This window comes from Vombatus ursinus, unplaced genomic scaffold, assembly GCF_900497805.2.
Source record: "Vombatus ursinus unplaced genomic scaffold, bare-nosed wombat genome assembly UNPS02014818.1, whole genome shotgun sequence".
In the NCBI taxonomy this organism is placed as follows: domain Eukaryota; kingdom Metazoa; phylum Chordata; class Mammalia; order Diprotodontia; family Vombatidae; genus Vombatus; species Vombatus ursinus.
The window spans coordinates 62312655-62329289 of record NW_020954596.1 but is presented as its reverse complement, the minus strand read 5'-3'; the positions used below and the strand labels follow the sequence as shown (position 1 = coordinate 62329289).

Here is a 16635-nt window from a genome sequence, read left to right as displayed (position 1 = left end):
ATAAATTCCAACAATTAAAACTTCCCTTGAAAAAACTACCAGGAGCTGCACTTTTTAAAGCTTTCAATGAGGAATAGTAAAATAAAAGTTTTCAAGAAATAAAAAATGTAAGAATAGTTCAGTATGTTTTCTCTGCCATCAAAGTTACAACTATTCTAAATTAAGTGCACACTATTTTACTAAGGTAAGGTGCTGGGATGGGATATTCCCTCTGAGAGAGGAGAGCGAACCAAAAAATGACAACATTCCAACAGCTGGAGTTCTTTTGCTTCCAGCTATGTTCTGTGACTGGTACACATTGAATTTAACAAATATTAAGTACTTATTTCTATGTCAACATTATATGATGAAAATTAATATTTACAGTGCTAACCTTGAGGTTAAGAATCAGTCATCAAAAAAAGGTTAAATGGTAGTTATTTTACTGTTTTCTCACTAAGTTAAGAATATAGGCTAGGGAGTTTTAGGAACTTTTTCAACAATGAGGGTTAAAACAAACTGAAGATTCATTAGAAATCCTCAATTAACTAGAAAATTAAGTTAACTCATTAGCCAAAAACCACCTAATGCCTGAGTATTTAAGTTTAAAGTGGTTTTTACAAAGCCCTTCAACAGACTAAATGAGCAAATGAATTTGATCTTCACATACCATTTCCATCATCTCTGGATCTTCAAAATCATAAATAATATGTTCTAAGATGTCTCTGTCAGACACAAAACCTAATGCTCGAAACACAATGATAATGGGAACTTCTTGCTTGATGTATGGTAAAGTAGCTACAATACGCTGACCAATTGCGCTCTTCTTTGCACCCTATAAAACAAATAGCACACACCAAAGTACATAAATATTTAATATCTCACTCTATGCATTTCATAAGCACACCTCCCACACAAAGAGCAAGATTCATATCTGCTGAGAATAGGCTCACATTTTTCACATTTGAATTAAGGGGAAAGTGCTCAAAGACAAAATCCCCACAGCCTCACACACTTTCCCACCAAGGTTCCCTCAGACCTGTACAACAGGGAGGTGCACTCTGGCTGTTTAGGAATTAACTACTGCCCCACATGCACACCTCCTGTGGGTGAGGGGGAATGGAGAGGAAACATGCCCAGAAAGTTGAAAGAAGGTAGATCAGAAATTAAAAACAAATGTTAACTCAGTGCTAAGCCAGAAGTGGCTTCCATTAATGCTCCTTACCTGTCCTCCTCTTGCAAGCATGCTAACCCATATAGTACTTGTGGGTCGGGAAGAATTCTCCAGACATGACCTACATTCTCCTGTATATGCATATTTGGAATCTTTTTTGGCAAACACATATACTGTATTTGTTGCCATTTTTTCTTGGGCAATTAAAACCTATACAGAAGATGGGGGGAAAAATTCTAAATGTTAGCCATAAAACACATTAAAATCCCCAAATAGGGAAAAAAAGCATCCAAATTTGCATGTTTAGTCTATGATAATATAGTATAGAAAAATAATACTGTTAATGGTTTTAGTTTCCTTTAGTCTAAAATTACTAAAGCATTTTATTTAAAGATTAAGTCTTCATCACTACAAGATATTCATGTTGTACAAAACTCTAGGCAGTACGAAACAATTCACGTTGTTCTAAATATTAGATATATTTTCTAGACACCGAGGCAAAAGTTTAAGCTAGTTTAAATTCTAACAACCAAATTTCCCATGCCTCCACCAAGATTCCTAAAGTTTGCTTACACAATACTGTAATTTTCCAACTTTAACTTGTTGTCATTTTAAAAATATATAGCAATGTTAATTTGTATAAGAAATGTTCATTTTACCTTTTCTGATCCATTAATAATGAAATAGCCACCAGGATCAAGAGGGCATTCATTTAATTCACAGAGATCACGGTCAGTTAAACCATTTAGCAGGCAGTATGTTGAACGAAGCATAATTGGAATTTTTCCTATAAATGTTTTTTGATGCTGTGTCTGAAGCTGTTCTTCTCCCTCTTTAATAACTGTTTTCGTGATATCCACATAAAGAGGAGCGGAATACCTTTGAAAATAAAAACAAAGTGAACTTCGTTTTCTTTTCTCCTTTTTTAACCTCTGTTACAAAGGCAGCTAGTGGTGTAGTGGACAGAGTGCTTGACTGTGAGTGAAGACCTGAGTCAAATCCTGTCTCAGATACTAGCTACGTGCCTCTCTTAGTCTCAGTTCCGTCATTTGTAAATTGGGATAATAATACCACCACCAATACATTTGTGTGTAAGGAACAAACTTTCTGGTGCTATATAAACGCCATGGGGGGTGGGGGGGAGGGGTTGTCATCTACACTGTGTTAAAATAATATCACAGAGACTGCATGTTGGATGTGGAATCAGGAAGAACTGAGTTCAAAATCTGCCTTATTTATTACTATTGGCCTTCCCTATTAGACTGTGAGCTCCAAGAAGACAGAGACTATCTTTTGTTTTTTCTTTGTATCCCCCGTATTTGTCACAGTGCCTTGCACGTAGATGGCCCTTAATAAACAATTCTTATCTAACCCAAGGCAAGTCACTTAACATCTCAGTCTCAGTTTCCTCATCTATAAAACAGAGATGACAGAAACCATCCTTACAGGGTTGTTGCAAGGATCAAATGAGATACTATGTAGAAAAGGCCTTGCAAACCTCTAAGTGCTATATAAATGCAAACTATTACTATTATTTTTGCAAGGGAAGACTTGTGGGATGGATGGGGGTGTGTGACATATCTGTAAATCAATGTGCTAGAAAAATAAAAGACATTAATGAAACAAGAAAAGAAAAACAAGAAAGTTTTGGCATGATCCAGATATTCCCTAATTATTAATCCTCTATTTGGATTAGATGAACAGAGCATAATTCTTTCATGAATAGTTCAGTTATGCAGTGCACTGCGTTTTGCTCACCCTGATACCAACATGGCTACTGGATGAGGTGCCACGAGATTATGTGGCCTGCCCATGCCTTAAAAGGTTACACATCAGCTGCCAACAACAAAGAAATGTTTCTTACGTGAGATTCCTCAATCTGGCTTCATTTGGCATCATAGGTGAAGGAGCCCCATCTCTTTCCCAGTGAGTAGGCTTGGAGAGATAAATCTGTTCAAACTTCAGCAGATATCGAGGCTGGAATTAGACAAAAATATAGCAAATTCAAATCAAGGCATAATCACATTTTTACAAAAGTTGCAATGATTCCCGCTGCTGACTGCCAATACATTTTAATTAGATCAGTAGGGCAAGCACAATCTATATGGTTTCAGTTTCCTTTTCCATCCAGCTTTCAATACCAGGCAGCTCAGTGAGGCAATGCAGTGAACAATGTTAGACCTGCAGTTAGGAACCCCTAAGATCAATCTTGCCTCAACAGGTCACTGAACTTCTCTGGGGAGAACAAACTGTTCTGAGGACCAGATGATGTAAAGTGCTTCAAAAACCTTAAAGTGCTACAGAATGCCAGTTATTAGCATCAAATCCTCTATCTGATCAACATGGTATGAAATTATCTGGGCCCTGAAAAGTCAGCATAGACATTCTGTACTTGTAATTTTAGACTTACAAGTTTTCTTAACATTCAGAAGTAAAACACAAATGAAGATTTTTGAATGACCTGAAAACAGTAAATCTGTTGCTGAGTTGTTTATTCAAGAGTGATAAAGTATTTAAACTATCCACATCATGATTCTTAAGACCAGGCAGTTAACTGAGTCCTATGGGATTAAACCTGTGATTCTGAGCCCATGCTCTTAAAAAAAATGTACCTAATGGCTCTTTTTACATCTGAAAATTCAGGCATAATGGACAAGATGCCAGGCAGACTGCTTCAAGTAAGTTCTAAGCAGAGCCAGGGTAGCCATGGTTAGGTGCATGAATGGTTTGGAAGCCTGAAAATAATAGTAAGACAGTCAGCACCCGAGCCAACAGGTCAATCTGTCCCTTCCTTTCTGTTCCAAGGGCTATCTCCAACCTCAGGACATCATTACCTGACCACTGAACTATAGACTATTGTTTACAGTCTATTCCCACTCCAGAACATCCTAAAAATGTCTGTCACATCCTCCTAAAACACTGTTGCACACATATGTTTTGTTTAAAGAGAAAAAAAAACTCTTCAGTGGTTCCAGATCACCTAGAGAATAAAGTCCAAACTCTTTTACTCTAACATTCAACACCATCCAGAATCTGACCACTATCTGGATTTCCTTCTAGCCAAATTAGTCTACTTAATTACACCTCCAACACAACATGCACATTACCACCACCTCACCTTTTCTCACACCATTCCCTCCATCAGCAATTCATTTCATCATCCTTTGCTTATTATTACATGGGCACCTTTCTTGGCTCCGTATCCATGACATGCTCTTGTACTTTGGCTCCAGTCCTTTGGCTCTGGGTTTCTGACTCATGAGAATACACAAGATCTAGCCTAACTCAGACCGGCCACACTGCTCCTCCCATCATCTTCATGCCATACCCCCTTAACCTCCAACTTTCCATCTCTAGCTCTAAAATAGTTATCAAATTAACACTATTATTCCTGGTATGAATGTATCAATCAATTTATGTCTCCACTCACTATCGTGGTAACTTTCTTTTTTTGTTTGCTCTGTTTTTTTTTGTTAATTAATTAATTTATTTTTAGTTTTCAACAATCACTTCCACAAGCTTTTGAGTTTTAAATTTTCTCCCCCTCTCTCCCCACCTCCCTCCCTAAGATGGTGTGCAATCTGATATAGGCTCTACATATACATTCCTATTAAAAATATTTTCAAAAAAAATTATTTTCACATTAGTCATGCTGTAAAGAAGAATTAGAACCAATAGGAGGAACCACAAGAAAAAAAGAAACAGAACAGAAGAAAAACAAAAGAGAAAATAGTATGCTTCGATCTGCATTCAAACTCCATAGTTCTTTCTCTGGATGTGGATAGCATTTTCCATCATGAGACTTTTAGAGATGTCTTGGATTCTTGCATTGCTAAGAAGGGCTAAGTCTATCAACATTAGTCATTGCACAACATGGCTGTTACTGTGTACAATGTTCTCCTGGTTCTGCTCACTTCCCTCAGCATCAGACCATACACGTCTTTCCAGGTTTTTCTGAAGTCCATTTGCTCATCATTTCTTATAGCACAATAGTATTCCATTCCATTCATATACCACAACTTGTTCAGCCATTCCCCAATTGATGGACACCCCCTCAATTTCCAATTCTTTGTCAGCACAGAAAGCGCTGCTATAAATATTTTGGTATATGTGGGTCCTTTTCCCACTTGTATGATCTCTTGGGGATACAGCCCTGTAAGTGCTATTGCTGGATCAAAGGGTATGCACATCATCATAGCCTTTTGGGCATAGTTCCAAACTGCTCTCCAAAATGGTTGGATCAATTCACAACTCCACCAACAACGCATTCGTGTTCCAATTTTCCCACATCTTCTCTCATGGTGACTTTCTTGACCAAAATATCAACACAATCAAATCTCAAACTGACTGTACAGTCCTTGAAAACAAAGGACTGTATCTGACGCCTCATTATATACCCAACAATGCCTCACAAAGTAGGTGCTCAATGATATTTTGTGAGGACCAAATTTGATGTGCTAGAGGGTAGGAAAAGTAATGAACCCACCAAGGGATTGAAACTAGTAGGCCAGGTTTGGTATTCTGCATTACAGGGAATAGGAAAAGAAGAGGTAGAAGGCACGAACCCCTCTCCCTTCTTTTCTGTTGATCTCTCTACTCTAGCATTTCTCCCTTCTCTCCCTCTTAGCTTTTTCTGCCATTCTGTCCATCTGGTTCAAAGTGACTGTCTCTCAACCCAGAGATTTCAGGTTAGGTCCTTCCTTTCACTCAAACTGTTCCAAGAGGGCAGTTAGGTGGTACAGTGGATAGAGCTCTGGCTTTGGAGTCAGGAGTACCCAAGTTCAAATCTGGTCTCAGACATTTGACACTTCCTAGCTATGTGACCCTGGGCAAGTCACTTAACTCCAATTGCCTCACCAAAAACAAAAAAAAAAAAATTGCTCCAAGAGTTATTTCTCATCCACTCTAAAGATGAATGCAGTAACATTTTCTGGCATTATCTGCTTTTAAAAAATGATTCATACTAATGGCACAGATATTGAGAACAGAATGTGTTAAGAAATGAATAAATGTATTCCCATACTATTTCGGGTAATACTCTCTTTATTTCACTGGCAGACCAGCCTTCAGGCAGAATATCAGTAGAGCAGTACAGCTGAAAGACCCCTGGACTAGGAAACACAGGAAACATCAGTAAATTCTAGTCCTGGTTCTGTCATTAGCTCACTGTGTGACCACAGGCAAGTCACTCTGTGTCTTAGTTTCTTCCCCTATAAAAAGAAATCATCCAGTTTGACCACTCAAAGGGACCTTCCAACCTCAATGCTCTATGATTTCTTTTACTTTTGATTATACATGTAGGCTCTGAGGATAACCCACAGCAAATTTACAATCCCAGGATGGTTTCCCCTCATCAACCAACACACCACCTTTTTATTTTTATTTATTATTTATTTTTTTTGCAAGGCAATTGGGGTTAAGTGACTTGCCCAGAGTCACACAGCTATTAAGTGTTACGTGCCTGAGGCCGGATTTGAATTCAGGTTCTCACGAATCCAGAGCTGATGCTCTATCTATCCACTGCGCCACCTATCTGCCCCTTAAATCACCTTTTTAAATCACCATTCTGTTTCACTGAGGTATATAAACTCACTTTAATATTAATGTAATCTAGATATTATTAAGAAGTCAAGTATGCTTTGAGGAGGAAAAAGAGGTAAAGCCAAAGGATGGACTCTACAATGAAAAGAAATTAATTTTATTATCCGCACAAATGTACTCCTTCAATAGTATAGATAATCAAGGTGGCTGTATGTGCTCCCAAATAAAACAGCCATTAAAAATGCATATTATACTATTTGCCTTTAAGCCATGAAAGGTATGAAATTACAAAAATCAGAAGCTATTAGAGATGTCTTCTGGACTATCTTACCGGTTCTTCAACCTCTCCAGTAGCATGCTGAGCTTCAGCTTGTAAATCTATAGGTGGGGCATCCTCCACAATTCTCTGCACAGACATCTGAATGAACTCATCAAAAGAATCCAGTTGTTGTCGGACCAAACCTTTCTCATCAAAATAAGAACTGAGAAAATAGTTCAAAGATTAAAGTCAATTATAACATAAGAATGTTTTCATTGATGTTTTCAATTTTCCTGTTATCATTCTATTCAATAATGATCAACAGAACACCTACTTTGTGTCTAGCAGTGTATGACATATCATGAGATGGCAAAAATGCACAAGACATTGTCCATGTGCCTGAGCTTACATCTACTTGAGGAGACAATATTTATACATACACAAATATCAAAAACTGTAAGATAAATATTAGAAACTATCAATGATGAGAATAAAACTAAGCACCAAATTGTGGTAAAAAACAGTAAGTGATGTACGATTTCAGCGAAAGGAGAAATCAATGTAAGCTAGAGTAGTCAGAGACAGGTCAGCCAGAGAAGGATGTAAGTGAGCACTGAAATATGGGAAGGGAATTACTAAAGAAGAAAAGGTGTGGGATTAAGCAGCTTGTTTAAGAAACAGTGAGGAGATAAAATCTAGTGAGCCTAGATAAAACGGCTGGTTCAAGCTGAACGAACAGTGGACATAAGGTCAGTTAAATGGTATAAAGTCAGAATAAATGACTTTAGACTTTAGGAATATTAGTCAGATAGAAGCAGGTAGAACAGACATTAGAGGAAAGACACCGAAGTAAGAAATCATAGCTAAGAGCATAAGGTGATAAAGGCCTGGACTAAGGCGGCAGCAACAAGAATGGAGAAGCACTTCAAAGAAGAAATGCCAGGACTAAGTAACAAAAAGAGAATGAACAAAAGGGATGGGTCCAAGATGACTACAAGTTTCTAGACTAGGAGACAGAGAACTGTAGTGCCATTAATAGAAATAAACTAGTTCTGAGTAGGAGGAAAGGAGAAGGAAATGATTATAAGCTTAGTTTGGGGCATGCTATTTTGTTTGAAGCGAAAGCAGCTATCCAAGTGAAGTGTCTAGAGTAGTAGTTAGTGATGCAGGACTAAAACTGAAGTGAGGAGTCAAAATGAAATACAGAAATTGACACGTCACCTTCAAAAGTGAGAGTTACAATCATTTGAACTGATGAGCTCTCTAGAGGAGGGATTCAGAATGATCAAAGAAGTAAATGAGGAAAGGGCAGAAACACAGAAGGCAGTTCATGTGTTTGTCTTCTCCCCAAACAAGAAATGATCCTTGGGGGAAAGACTCAGGGAATAGGGCAGTGAGGGAAATTAAACAGAACTACTGGGAAACTGAAGAACCATAATTATGTAGCGTCATTAAAATTAAAATTTAATAAATATGGATCAAGTGGACTGCAGGATTAGAGATATAGAGCTGGAACAAACCTTAGTCCAATCCCTTTCATTTGACAGAGGAGGAAACTGACAGGGCCAGAAAAGGCAAAGACTACCAATTCCAGTGCTCTTTCCAGTACACAATGCTGCATATCAATGGCAATATACTAGGGGCTAGCAAATACACAGAAGAAGTGCTTCCCGCCCTCAAAGAGCTTACAATCTATTAGCAGAGATAAGACATGCATACAAGTAAGGAGGGTAAGTATATAAGAGAAATGCAAAGTGCTAGGAGAGATTTAAAGAAAGATTACTTTCAGCTACGGGAGTGGAGAGTGTAGAGCATTTGGAAAAGCCTAAGTTGGGCCTAGAGAGAGGCTTAGAGGTGAGGGGGAAGTACATGTTCCAAACATAGGGAGAGGCCTACCCACAGAAAAGCATATAGGCAAGGAAAGGGCAGGAAGAATTAATGAACAGTAAGCAGTTTATTTTCTCAAGAAAACAATTATATGTGAAAGGGATAAATTACATGTGAAAGATAACACTCAAAAGGTGAACTGGAATCAGGATATGACAAGCTTTGAAATTCAGCCCTTTGACCAAAGTCTGTGGCCTTTATATGGCAGATAACAGGTAACCCAATAGACCTTTTCAAATACGGAGGTGATGTGATCACAACTCTAACAATGCTGTGTTAGAGGAATCAGAACAAGGAATCAAAAAGAACAATTAGTGCCAAAATCCAGGAAAGAGGTAATGAAGGTCTGGGCTAGGCGAGTGGCTGTAGGAATGGAAAGGAGGGATCCAAATAGAGATATATAGGGTTTTGTAACTAAGTTCTCTTTATTCATTTCATGAATGAGTTGTGTTTTAAAATTTCTCAGTTATCTGGAACTTGAAATGCTTCCTCTGCAGAAACAAATGTTAGTTAAGTTCTAAAAAGCCTAAGTCTATAATGTACCTGAGGTATTATACCTGGAAATCTATCTCAACTTCCATTTAAAACAATGTTTCCATAGAAAATAATGATCGAAATTCCAATATGAGATGTCAAAAATACATTCTTTTCATTTTATGGTCACAGGAAAGAGATGTGATCTCCCTCAGCTCCATCCATAGATGGAAAGACCCTTATCTTTCCAGTAAGACAGGAGCTGATGAAAAGAGGGTAGAAAGCAGACAGGGGCTCTGGCAAAGAAGTGATGATCTAGACTCCAGATGTCCTTTTATTAAGGGGATTTGTTCTGTGAAGTTTGCATTCAGTCAAAGGGCCTCATTTGAGGACCTAGAGGACCATATGTGGTCTCAAGGTTTCCCACCCCTGATCTAAAGTAAGGAACCTGACGATAGCTTGAGAAGGTTAAGAGAAAAGAGAGCTCTGTGAATGGTGAGAAATATAGCAACAGGTAAGACAATGTGAGAATGAAAACAGACTTTTTCCATTCCTTTAAAAGCTGGAAAAATGAAATGCTTTATTTCAAATAAAATGAAAAATGTGATAAATTATACTATTTTACTCTCAATCAATCTCCCAGACTTTCTGTTAAGAACTACTTTTTTAGTTAGCTAAGAAAAGTCCTTCTGTCCAGATCACTTTCTGACCTAGAGTGTGTTATGACATAAAGCATTTTCCTTATATCAAAAGTTTACTCAAAGAACCCTTCAGTTTCCTTGAAAAAAATTACCTAATAACAATCCAGCAAGCTTCTTGCCACAAATCTGGAGTGATTTCATCATCATCTTCATCATATTGCATATCTACAAAGAAAAATCATAAAATACTTTATTACTTTTCTGTATTACAATAACATACATTGCTGCTCTTCAGAGTAAATAATGCAAGATTTTTGAAAATTAAAACTAAACCTTCTTCCCAAAGGACTCATGATGAAAAAAATGCTATCTACCTCAAGAGAGAGAATTGATTAACTCTAAGTGCAAATTGACATATAATTTTCTCACTTTATTTTTCTTGCTTTTGTGAAATATGACTGATATGGAAATATGCTTTGCAAGATTTCACAAGTAAACTGATAACAGCTTGACCTGTCAATGGGTAGGGAAGGGAGTAGGAGGGAAACAATTTGGAACTCAATATTTTAAAAGATTGCTAAACTGGGGGGGGGGGGGCAACCCCCTAAACTTTTGTTCTTGATTTTCTAAGTCTTTTCCCAATTCCCTTAATAAAATAACATGCATACACTCTCACGTTCATATCCCGAACAGATAATCCTCAACTCACTAAGGTATTTTTTTTAATCATTTGTAAATTAATCAAGAAAGAAATGAAAGCAGCCAACAACTTGTTAGCAACTGAAAGCTACATGTCTATATATTATGAACATTTCTTCAGGAAGACAATTGTATAATACAGGATGTAGAAAACATTAAATGGCAACAAAACAATAAAATGACAGGAATCAATCAACATGTAATTATTGATAACTACTAATAACTACTCTATACCAGCTACTGTGTTAGGCACTGGGGATATAAAAATCAAAAAAACAGTCCTTATGCACCAAGAAGCCTTGAGGGCAAGGACTATCTTTCGCCTCTTTTTATATTGCCAGAACTTAGCACAGGGTAAATCGTAGGTGCTTTACAAATGTTTTATTGTTTATCGAACAACCTTCTAATGGAGGAGACAACATAAACACACGTAATAATAAGACATGTTGTTGGGGGAAGGAGAAGAGGCGAGAAGATACTTCAAGGAGCTAGCATCTAAGTTAAGGTTTTGTAGAAAGTTTTAAGAGGCAAAGTTGAAGAGAGAGTGTATTCCAGGAACAGGGGACGGTCCCTGTACAAGGCACAAGCTTGGAAGATGGAATGTTTTGTGAGGAATAGCAAAAAAAGCCAACTTGGCTAGACTGGAAAGAACTGTAGTCGCATAAAGATTAATTCTTATATAAAGCTAATTCTAAAATTATTACTATATCTACAATCAGATCACTAAATGATTAGAAGATAACAACAAACACTAACTTAAAAGGATAAAGATGAGAAAACACTGTACCATTACAGCAACTTCAACCTGACCTAAACAAGCTGTTGGCTCTGAAAAAGAAGTTTAACCCATGTAAAAGTCTCATGAACAGGCAGTCCAAAAGAGCCCAGAAATCAGTTAAGGAAGCCAATGAAGGACGGACAAGGTGTTACAATTACATAGATTCTAAGGACAATACCAGTGTAGAGTATAAACTCATTTGCAAAACATTATGGAACAAAACAGTGAAAAACAGTAAAGAAAATGAGCCTTCAGATAACAGCTCAACTTCCACAACGTAGCAATACTAGATGATTCTAAAGCAATGAAATTTTGATTCCTATGTAGAAGGCTACAAAGTCAAATAGCCCCTGCCCTCAAATCAACATGGCGGATATGTTGCCTGTGGAAATACAAAGAGACCAAAGATGGAATGCTAAGGTTAAGGAGCAGCAAGCAGATCTGTTTTGAGAGAATGCAGCATCTTGTAGAAGGATGAAATAGTACTGGAAAAAAAGGTAAGATCCAGATAGTAAATGCTTTACATGATAGACTGAAGTTTGTATTTTATCTTAGAGACAATAGGAAGCCATAGAAAGTTTTTGAGCAGAGGACTGCTCAATCTGTGAAGGTGATTTTGTTGAGTTATATGGAGAGATGATAGGAGGAGGGAGAAACTGGGAACAGAGATGCTAATTTGGAAGCAATTGCAAAAGAGCAGACAGGATCTGTGTGGTTTTTGACAAGTCACTTATCTTTTCTGGGTCTCAATTTCCTCATTTGTAAAATAAAGGAATCAGACCAAACGACCTTGATGGGGCCCTTCCATCTCTAGGACACTCTGAAAACACTGTACCATTGCAGCAACTTCAACCTCACCTAAACAAGCTGTTTAGTTAGCATTTGTAAACTCAATCACAAATAGGACAAACACAAAATGAACTAGAAATGCAGTCATTTTTAAACTTCAAGGTAAGTGGAATACAATATTTAAACGCCACCACATTAATACCCAATGTACTATGTGAAAAAATGGTAATGATACTTTTTTCTTTAAAAAAAAAAAGTCAGGAAAAACTATTGGGCTTAATTTTACATACAAAAGAAATCTGTGCTGACCCTTTATAACTTGGGGAAAAAACATGCAAGGGGCAGCTAGGTGGCAGTGGACAGAGCACCAGCCCTGGAGTCCGGAGGACCTGAGTTCAAATCCAGCCTCAGACACATAACATTCAATAGCGGTATGTCTCTAGGCAAGTCACTTAACCCCAACTGCCTCATCAAAAAGAAAGAAAAAGAAAAAAACATTCAAAAAGAATGAAAAACATTAGTGATTTTACAACCTTAAGAAACATTTTAACGATAGCATCAATCACTGTGTGAAAATTGTACGTATTAACGTTTCCTAGTTCTAATGAGAAACATTCAGATTATTTTCCACAGTACATCTTTAAGGTCATACAACTAATAAAGAAGTGTAGAAAATATAAGGCCCTACTGTGTTACTGGCTTAAAATAAAATTTTGCCTACATTATACCAAAGGTAGCATGAAGGTCCCCCTTTAGCAAGGTGTCACCTTTGAGTATATTAAAATCATATAAGAATGTATGAGCAATGCAACTAGGGATAGCATTACTCAACAAGCCACTAACTGGTGAAATCAAATGAAGTATGGAAAATTGAGAAAATCAAACTGATTCTCTTCGGTAATTGATTTCACTTTGCATCACCACTGACATTTTGTGTAACTACCTAAGTCATGTTTCATCTGACTCTGAGTTAGGTTTGGAAGTTCAGCTTTCCTGTAAGTCAAATCATTGTTCTATTCCTGTGTCAAGGATATCAGTTATCCTTGAAGGATGAAGGTAGATGCCAGGGAGTCTGGTTTATTACCTCTATACCACTGGCTGTCCTTCAAGAAAGTCTGGTCTGTTACCACTTTGAAACCAACTAGCCATGCAAATGCATACCATCAATGAGCTTTCCATAGCGACAACATGGAAGGAAGGGTTGTTGCTAGCCCTGCACTCCAAATTTCTAACATTTAATATTGTTTTCCTCATCTATGATGCTGCAGGTTTTGTAACCAATCATACTGTTTTCCCTGTCTATGATGTTGCCTTCTAGTTTTTGGATGCTCCTCCTCTTGTCCATAAAAATAATGCCAGCCCTCATTCAGGGTCTTAGCTAGCTGAGGAGGCTGAGCCCCTCTTTATTGGAAAAGTCATGCTTTGCTAACAAGCTGATTGTGCTTGGTACTCTGTGCCTCAGTTTACCTTAATTTCAATCAAGACAACATAAGGAGACATGTTCACCTAACGTACTGAAAAGTATCATGAAAAATGTGTTGCAGAGTGAAAATATAAAGATTCCATGTTGATGACAAGGTTATCCTACTATGGAGGGGAGGGGATTAGGAGGGGAGAAAGACATTAATCAAAACTAGCTTTAAATTTTAAATCAATAATACTAGGGCTTCTGGAAAGGGCATGTAAAATGACTCCCCAATCAATCAATTCACAATCCCTGTGACTCCCTTCCATGGACACCACTCCCTTACATGTGTTGTCATCCCCTATTAGAATATAAGACCAGTAACTGCAGGGTCTTTCTCAGATTTCTGAATTTATATCCACAGCACTTACCATAGTATTAGCACATATTAAATGCTTAATGCTTTTTCATTAATCAACTTTTATGGTGAGATGGCCTTACTATCTGTCCTACTGCTACATCTTCTAAACTCTTTGGCATTCTAATCTGACCTCATGATGTACCCTAAGTACCCTGGGTTTTGCCATCATCCACCTACTGATGCACCGTGGGGACTTCCTGACCTTTCCATCCACCTCGAAGATGAATCTCATATGCATTATCTACCCCAAATAGAGTTACAGTTCCTTGAGAGCAGGGTCTGCTTCATTATTTCTATTTATATCCCCAATTCTTAGGATATAATAATTCCTTTTTCTTTTTTCATTCATTTATTTAAATTTGCAAAATATCAAGAGGGAGAATGAGGGTGGTAATCAGAATGATAACAAAGCTAAAGACAAGATAAGAAAGAAAGTACTGGAAAAAAAATTAATGCCTATCAACTAAGGAATGGCTAAAAAAATTACATACATGAAGATAACAAAATGACTGAAGATAAAAGACAAAATACAAATTCAGAGATGGATGGGAAGAAATGTAAAATGATGTATGCATCACGCAGAACCAGGAAAACAAAATATAGCACTGTGAAAAATACAAAAACAACAAAAAATTCAAGAATGATGTTTCTAAAAATATTTTAGAGCAAGTTTCTCTGATAAAGGTTTCACTTCTTAAATATATAGAGAACTAAATCAAATTTAAGTACACAAGTCATTTCCCATTTGATAAATGATCAAAAGATATGAAAACGCAGTTTTCAGATGAAGAAATCAAAGCTCTCTATAGTCATGTAAAAAAATGCTCTAAATCACTATTGATTAGAGAAATGTACATTAAAACAAGTCTGAGGTACCACTTCACATCTATCAGACTGGTTAATATGACAGAAAAGGAAAATGACAAATGTTGGAGAGGTCAGAAAATTGAGACACTATTGCATTGCTGATGGAACTGCGAACTGTTTCAACCATTCTGGAAAGCAATTTGGAACTATGCCCAAAGGGCTATAAAACTGTGCATACCCTTTGACCCAGCAATAGTTCTACTAGGTTTGCATACCAAAGAATTTTTTTTTAAATAATGGAAAAGGACCTATATATACAAAAATATTTATAGTAGCTCTTTTTGTGGCGGCAAATAATTGGAAATTGAGAGGACACCCAACAACTGGGAATGGCTGAACAAATTGTGGTACATGATTGTAATGGAATATTATGCTATAAGAGATGATGAGCAGAATGCTTTCCAAAAAACCTGGAACTGATGAAAGTGAAACAAGCAAAACCAGAACATTGTACACAGTAACAGCAATGCTGTATTATGATAAACTGTGAATAACTTATTCTCAGCAATTCAAAGATCCAAGACAATTCTGAAGGACTTATTTTGAAAAATCCCATCCACCTCCAGAGAAAGAACTGAGTCAGAATGCAGATTGCAGCATGCTATTTTTAACTTTATTTTTTTGGTGGTTTTTTTTGGGGGGGGGGGATCTGTTTTCTTTCACTACATGACCATTATGAAAATGTTTAGCATTACCCTAGAAGTATAACCTATATCAAATTGCTTGCCGTCTTAGGGAGGGGGAAAGGGTGGGAGGGACAGAATTTGGAACTCAAAATTTAAAAAAAAAACTGTCAAAAATTTTACATGTAATTGGGGAAAAAAATTCTTTTAAAAAGAATGATATTCCTTGTTCTGTAGACTTTCACCTGGAAGGAACTTTAGAATCCATCTCATCCAACCCCTTCATTTTACAGAAAAGGAAACTTAAGTGTAGAAAGGTTAGATGGGCCCAAGAAGAAGTGAAAAAATTCACCTCCTATTTCCTTCAAGAAGTGGGATACTATGGGTGGAGAATATTGTCTATACAGTCAAACAAATTGTTAGATTTTGCTGAGCCTCTTTTCAAAATCTGTTACAAGGAATGATTCGCTGAGTAACAAAGGGATAGGACTATACCCAGAGACGAATGTAACGTAACAAAAAAACTAGATTCATGAATAAAATTAAGATGGCTTAATTAAAAACAAGATGGGAGGACGAGGCAGGTTAGGAGACTCCAGGCTAGGCTCTAGTGTAACGGACACGTATCAAGATCACGCATTCGGGGACGAATATAATGTAAAACCAAGATACATTAATAAAATTAAGGTGACCATTAAAGACAAGATGGGAGGATGCGGAATTTCAGGAGAAACAAGGCTGGCCTCTCGCGTAACAGACACAGAAGCGCCAGGATCATCAGCTCTACTCATTATGTGTCATGGAGCTCAGTGGTGTCCGGGCCTCAATGTTAAAAGTGGGACCCTCGGGAAGATGGGTAATTAAAAAAAATAAAAATAAAAAAAACAAATAGCCCATCCTCCCTCGGCCCTGCCCAGGAGTTCTTAAGTGGGTTTCTTACCCTCATCCGCGTCGTACATCTTGACAAATAGTTCTCAATAAGCCTAGCAATTAAGAAACGAAAAGAAGCAGACGACACTACCACACACTAGCAAACTCGAGTGAGCTCGAGTTTCCGGCGTTCCCGGCAGACCTTGCGCCTTGACCCTACAACTCAGG

General features: G+C 37.4%; 1 protein-coding gene across 1 annotated transcript in view; it reads right to left on the bottom strand.

Annotated features, from left to right (window-relative positions):
- POLR2B (RNA polymerase II subunit B) overlaps positions 1-16595 on the bottom strand; it is a 29995-nt gene extending 13400 nt beyond the window's left edge. The window contains exons 1-7 of the mRNA XM_027836093.1: positions 16478-16595; positions 10108-10180; positions 7026-7176; positions 3018-3130; positions 1813-2032; positions 1205-1363; positions 650-814 (exon numbers count right to left, since the gene is read on the bottom strand). Coding sequence (XP_027691894.1) covers positions 650-814; positions 1205-1363; positions 1813-2032; positions 3018-3130; positions 7026-7176; positions 10108-10180; positions 16478-16496 — 900 coding nt within the window. The 5' untranslated portion in view covers positions 16497-16595. The remainder of the gene's footprint in view (positions 1-649; positions 815-1204; positions 1364-1812; positions 2033-3017; positions 3131-7025; positions 7177-10107; positions 10181-16477) is intronic.
- Positions 16596-16635: the final 40 nt, after the last annotated feature.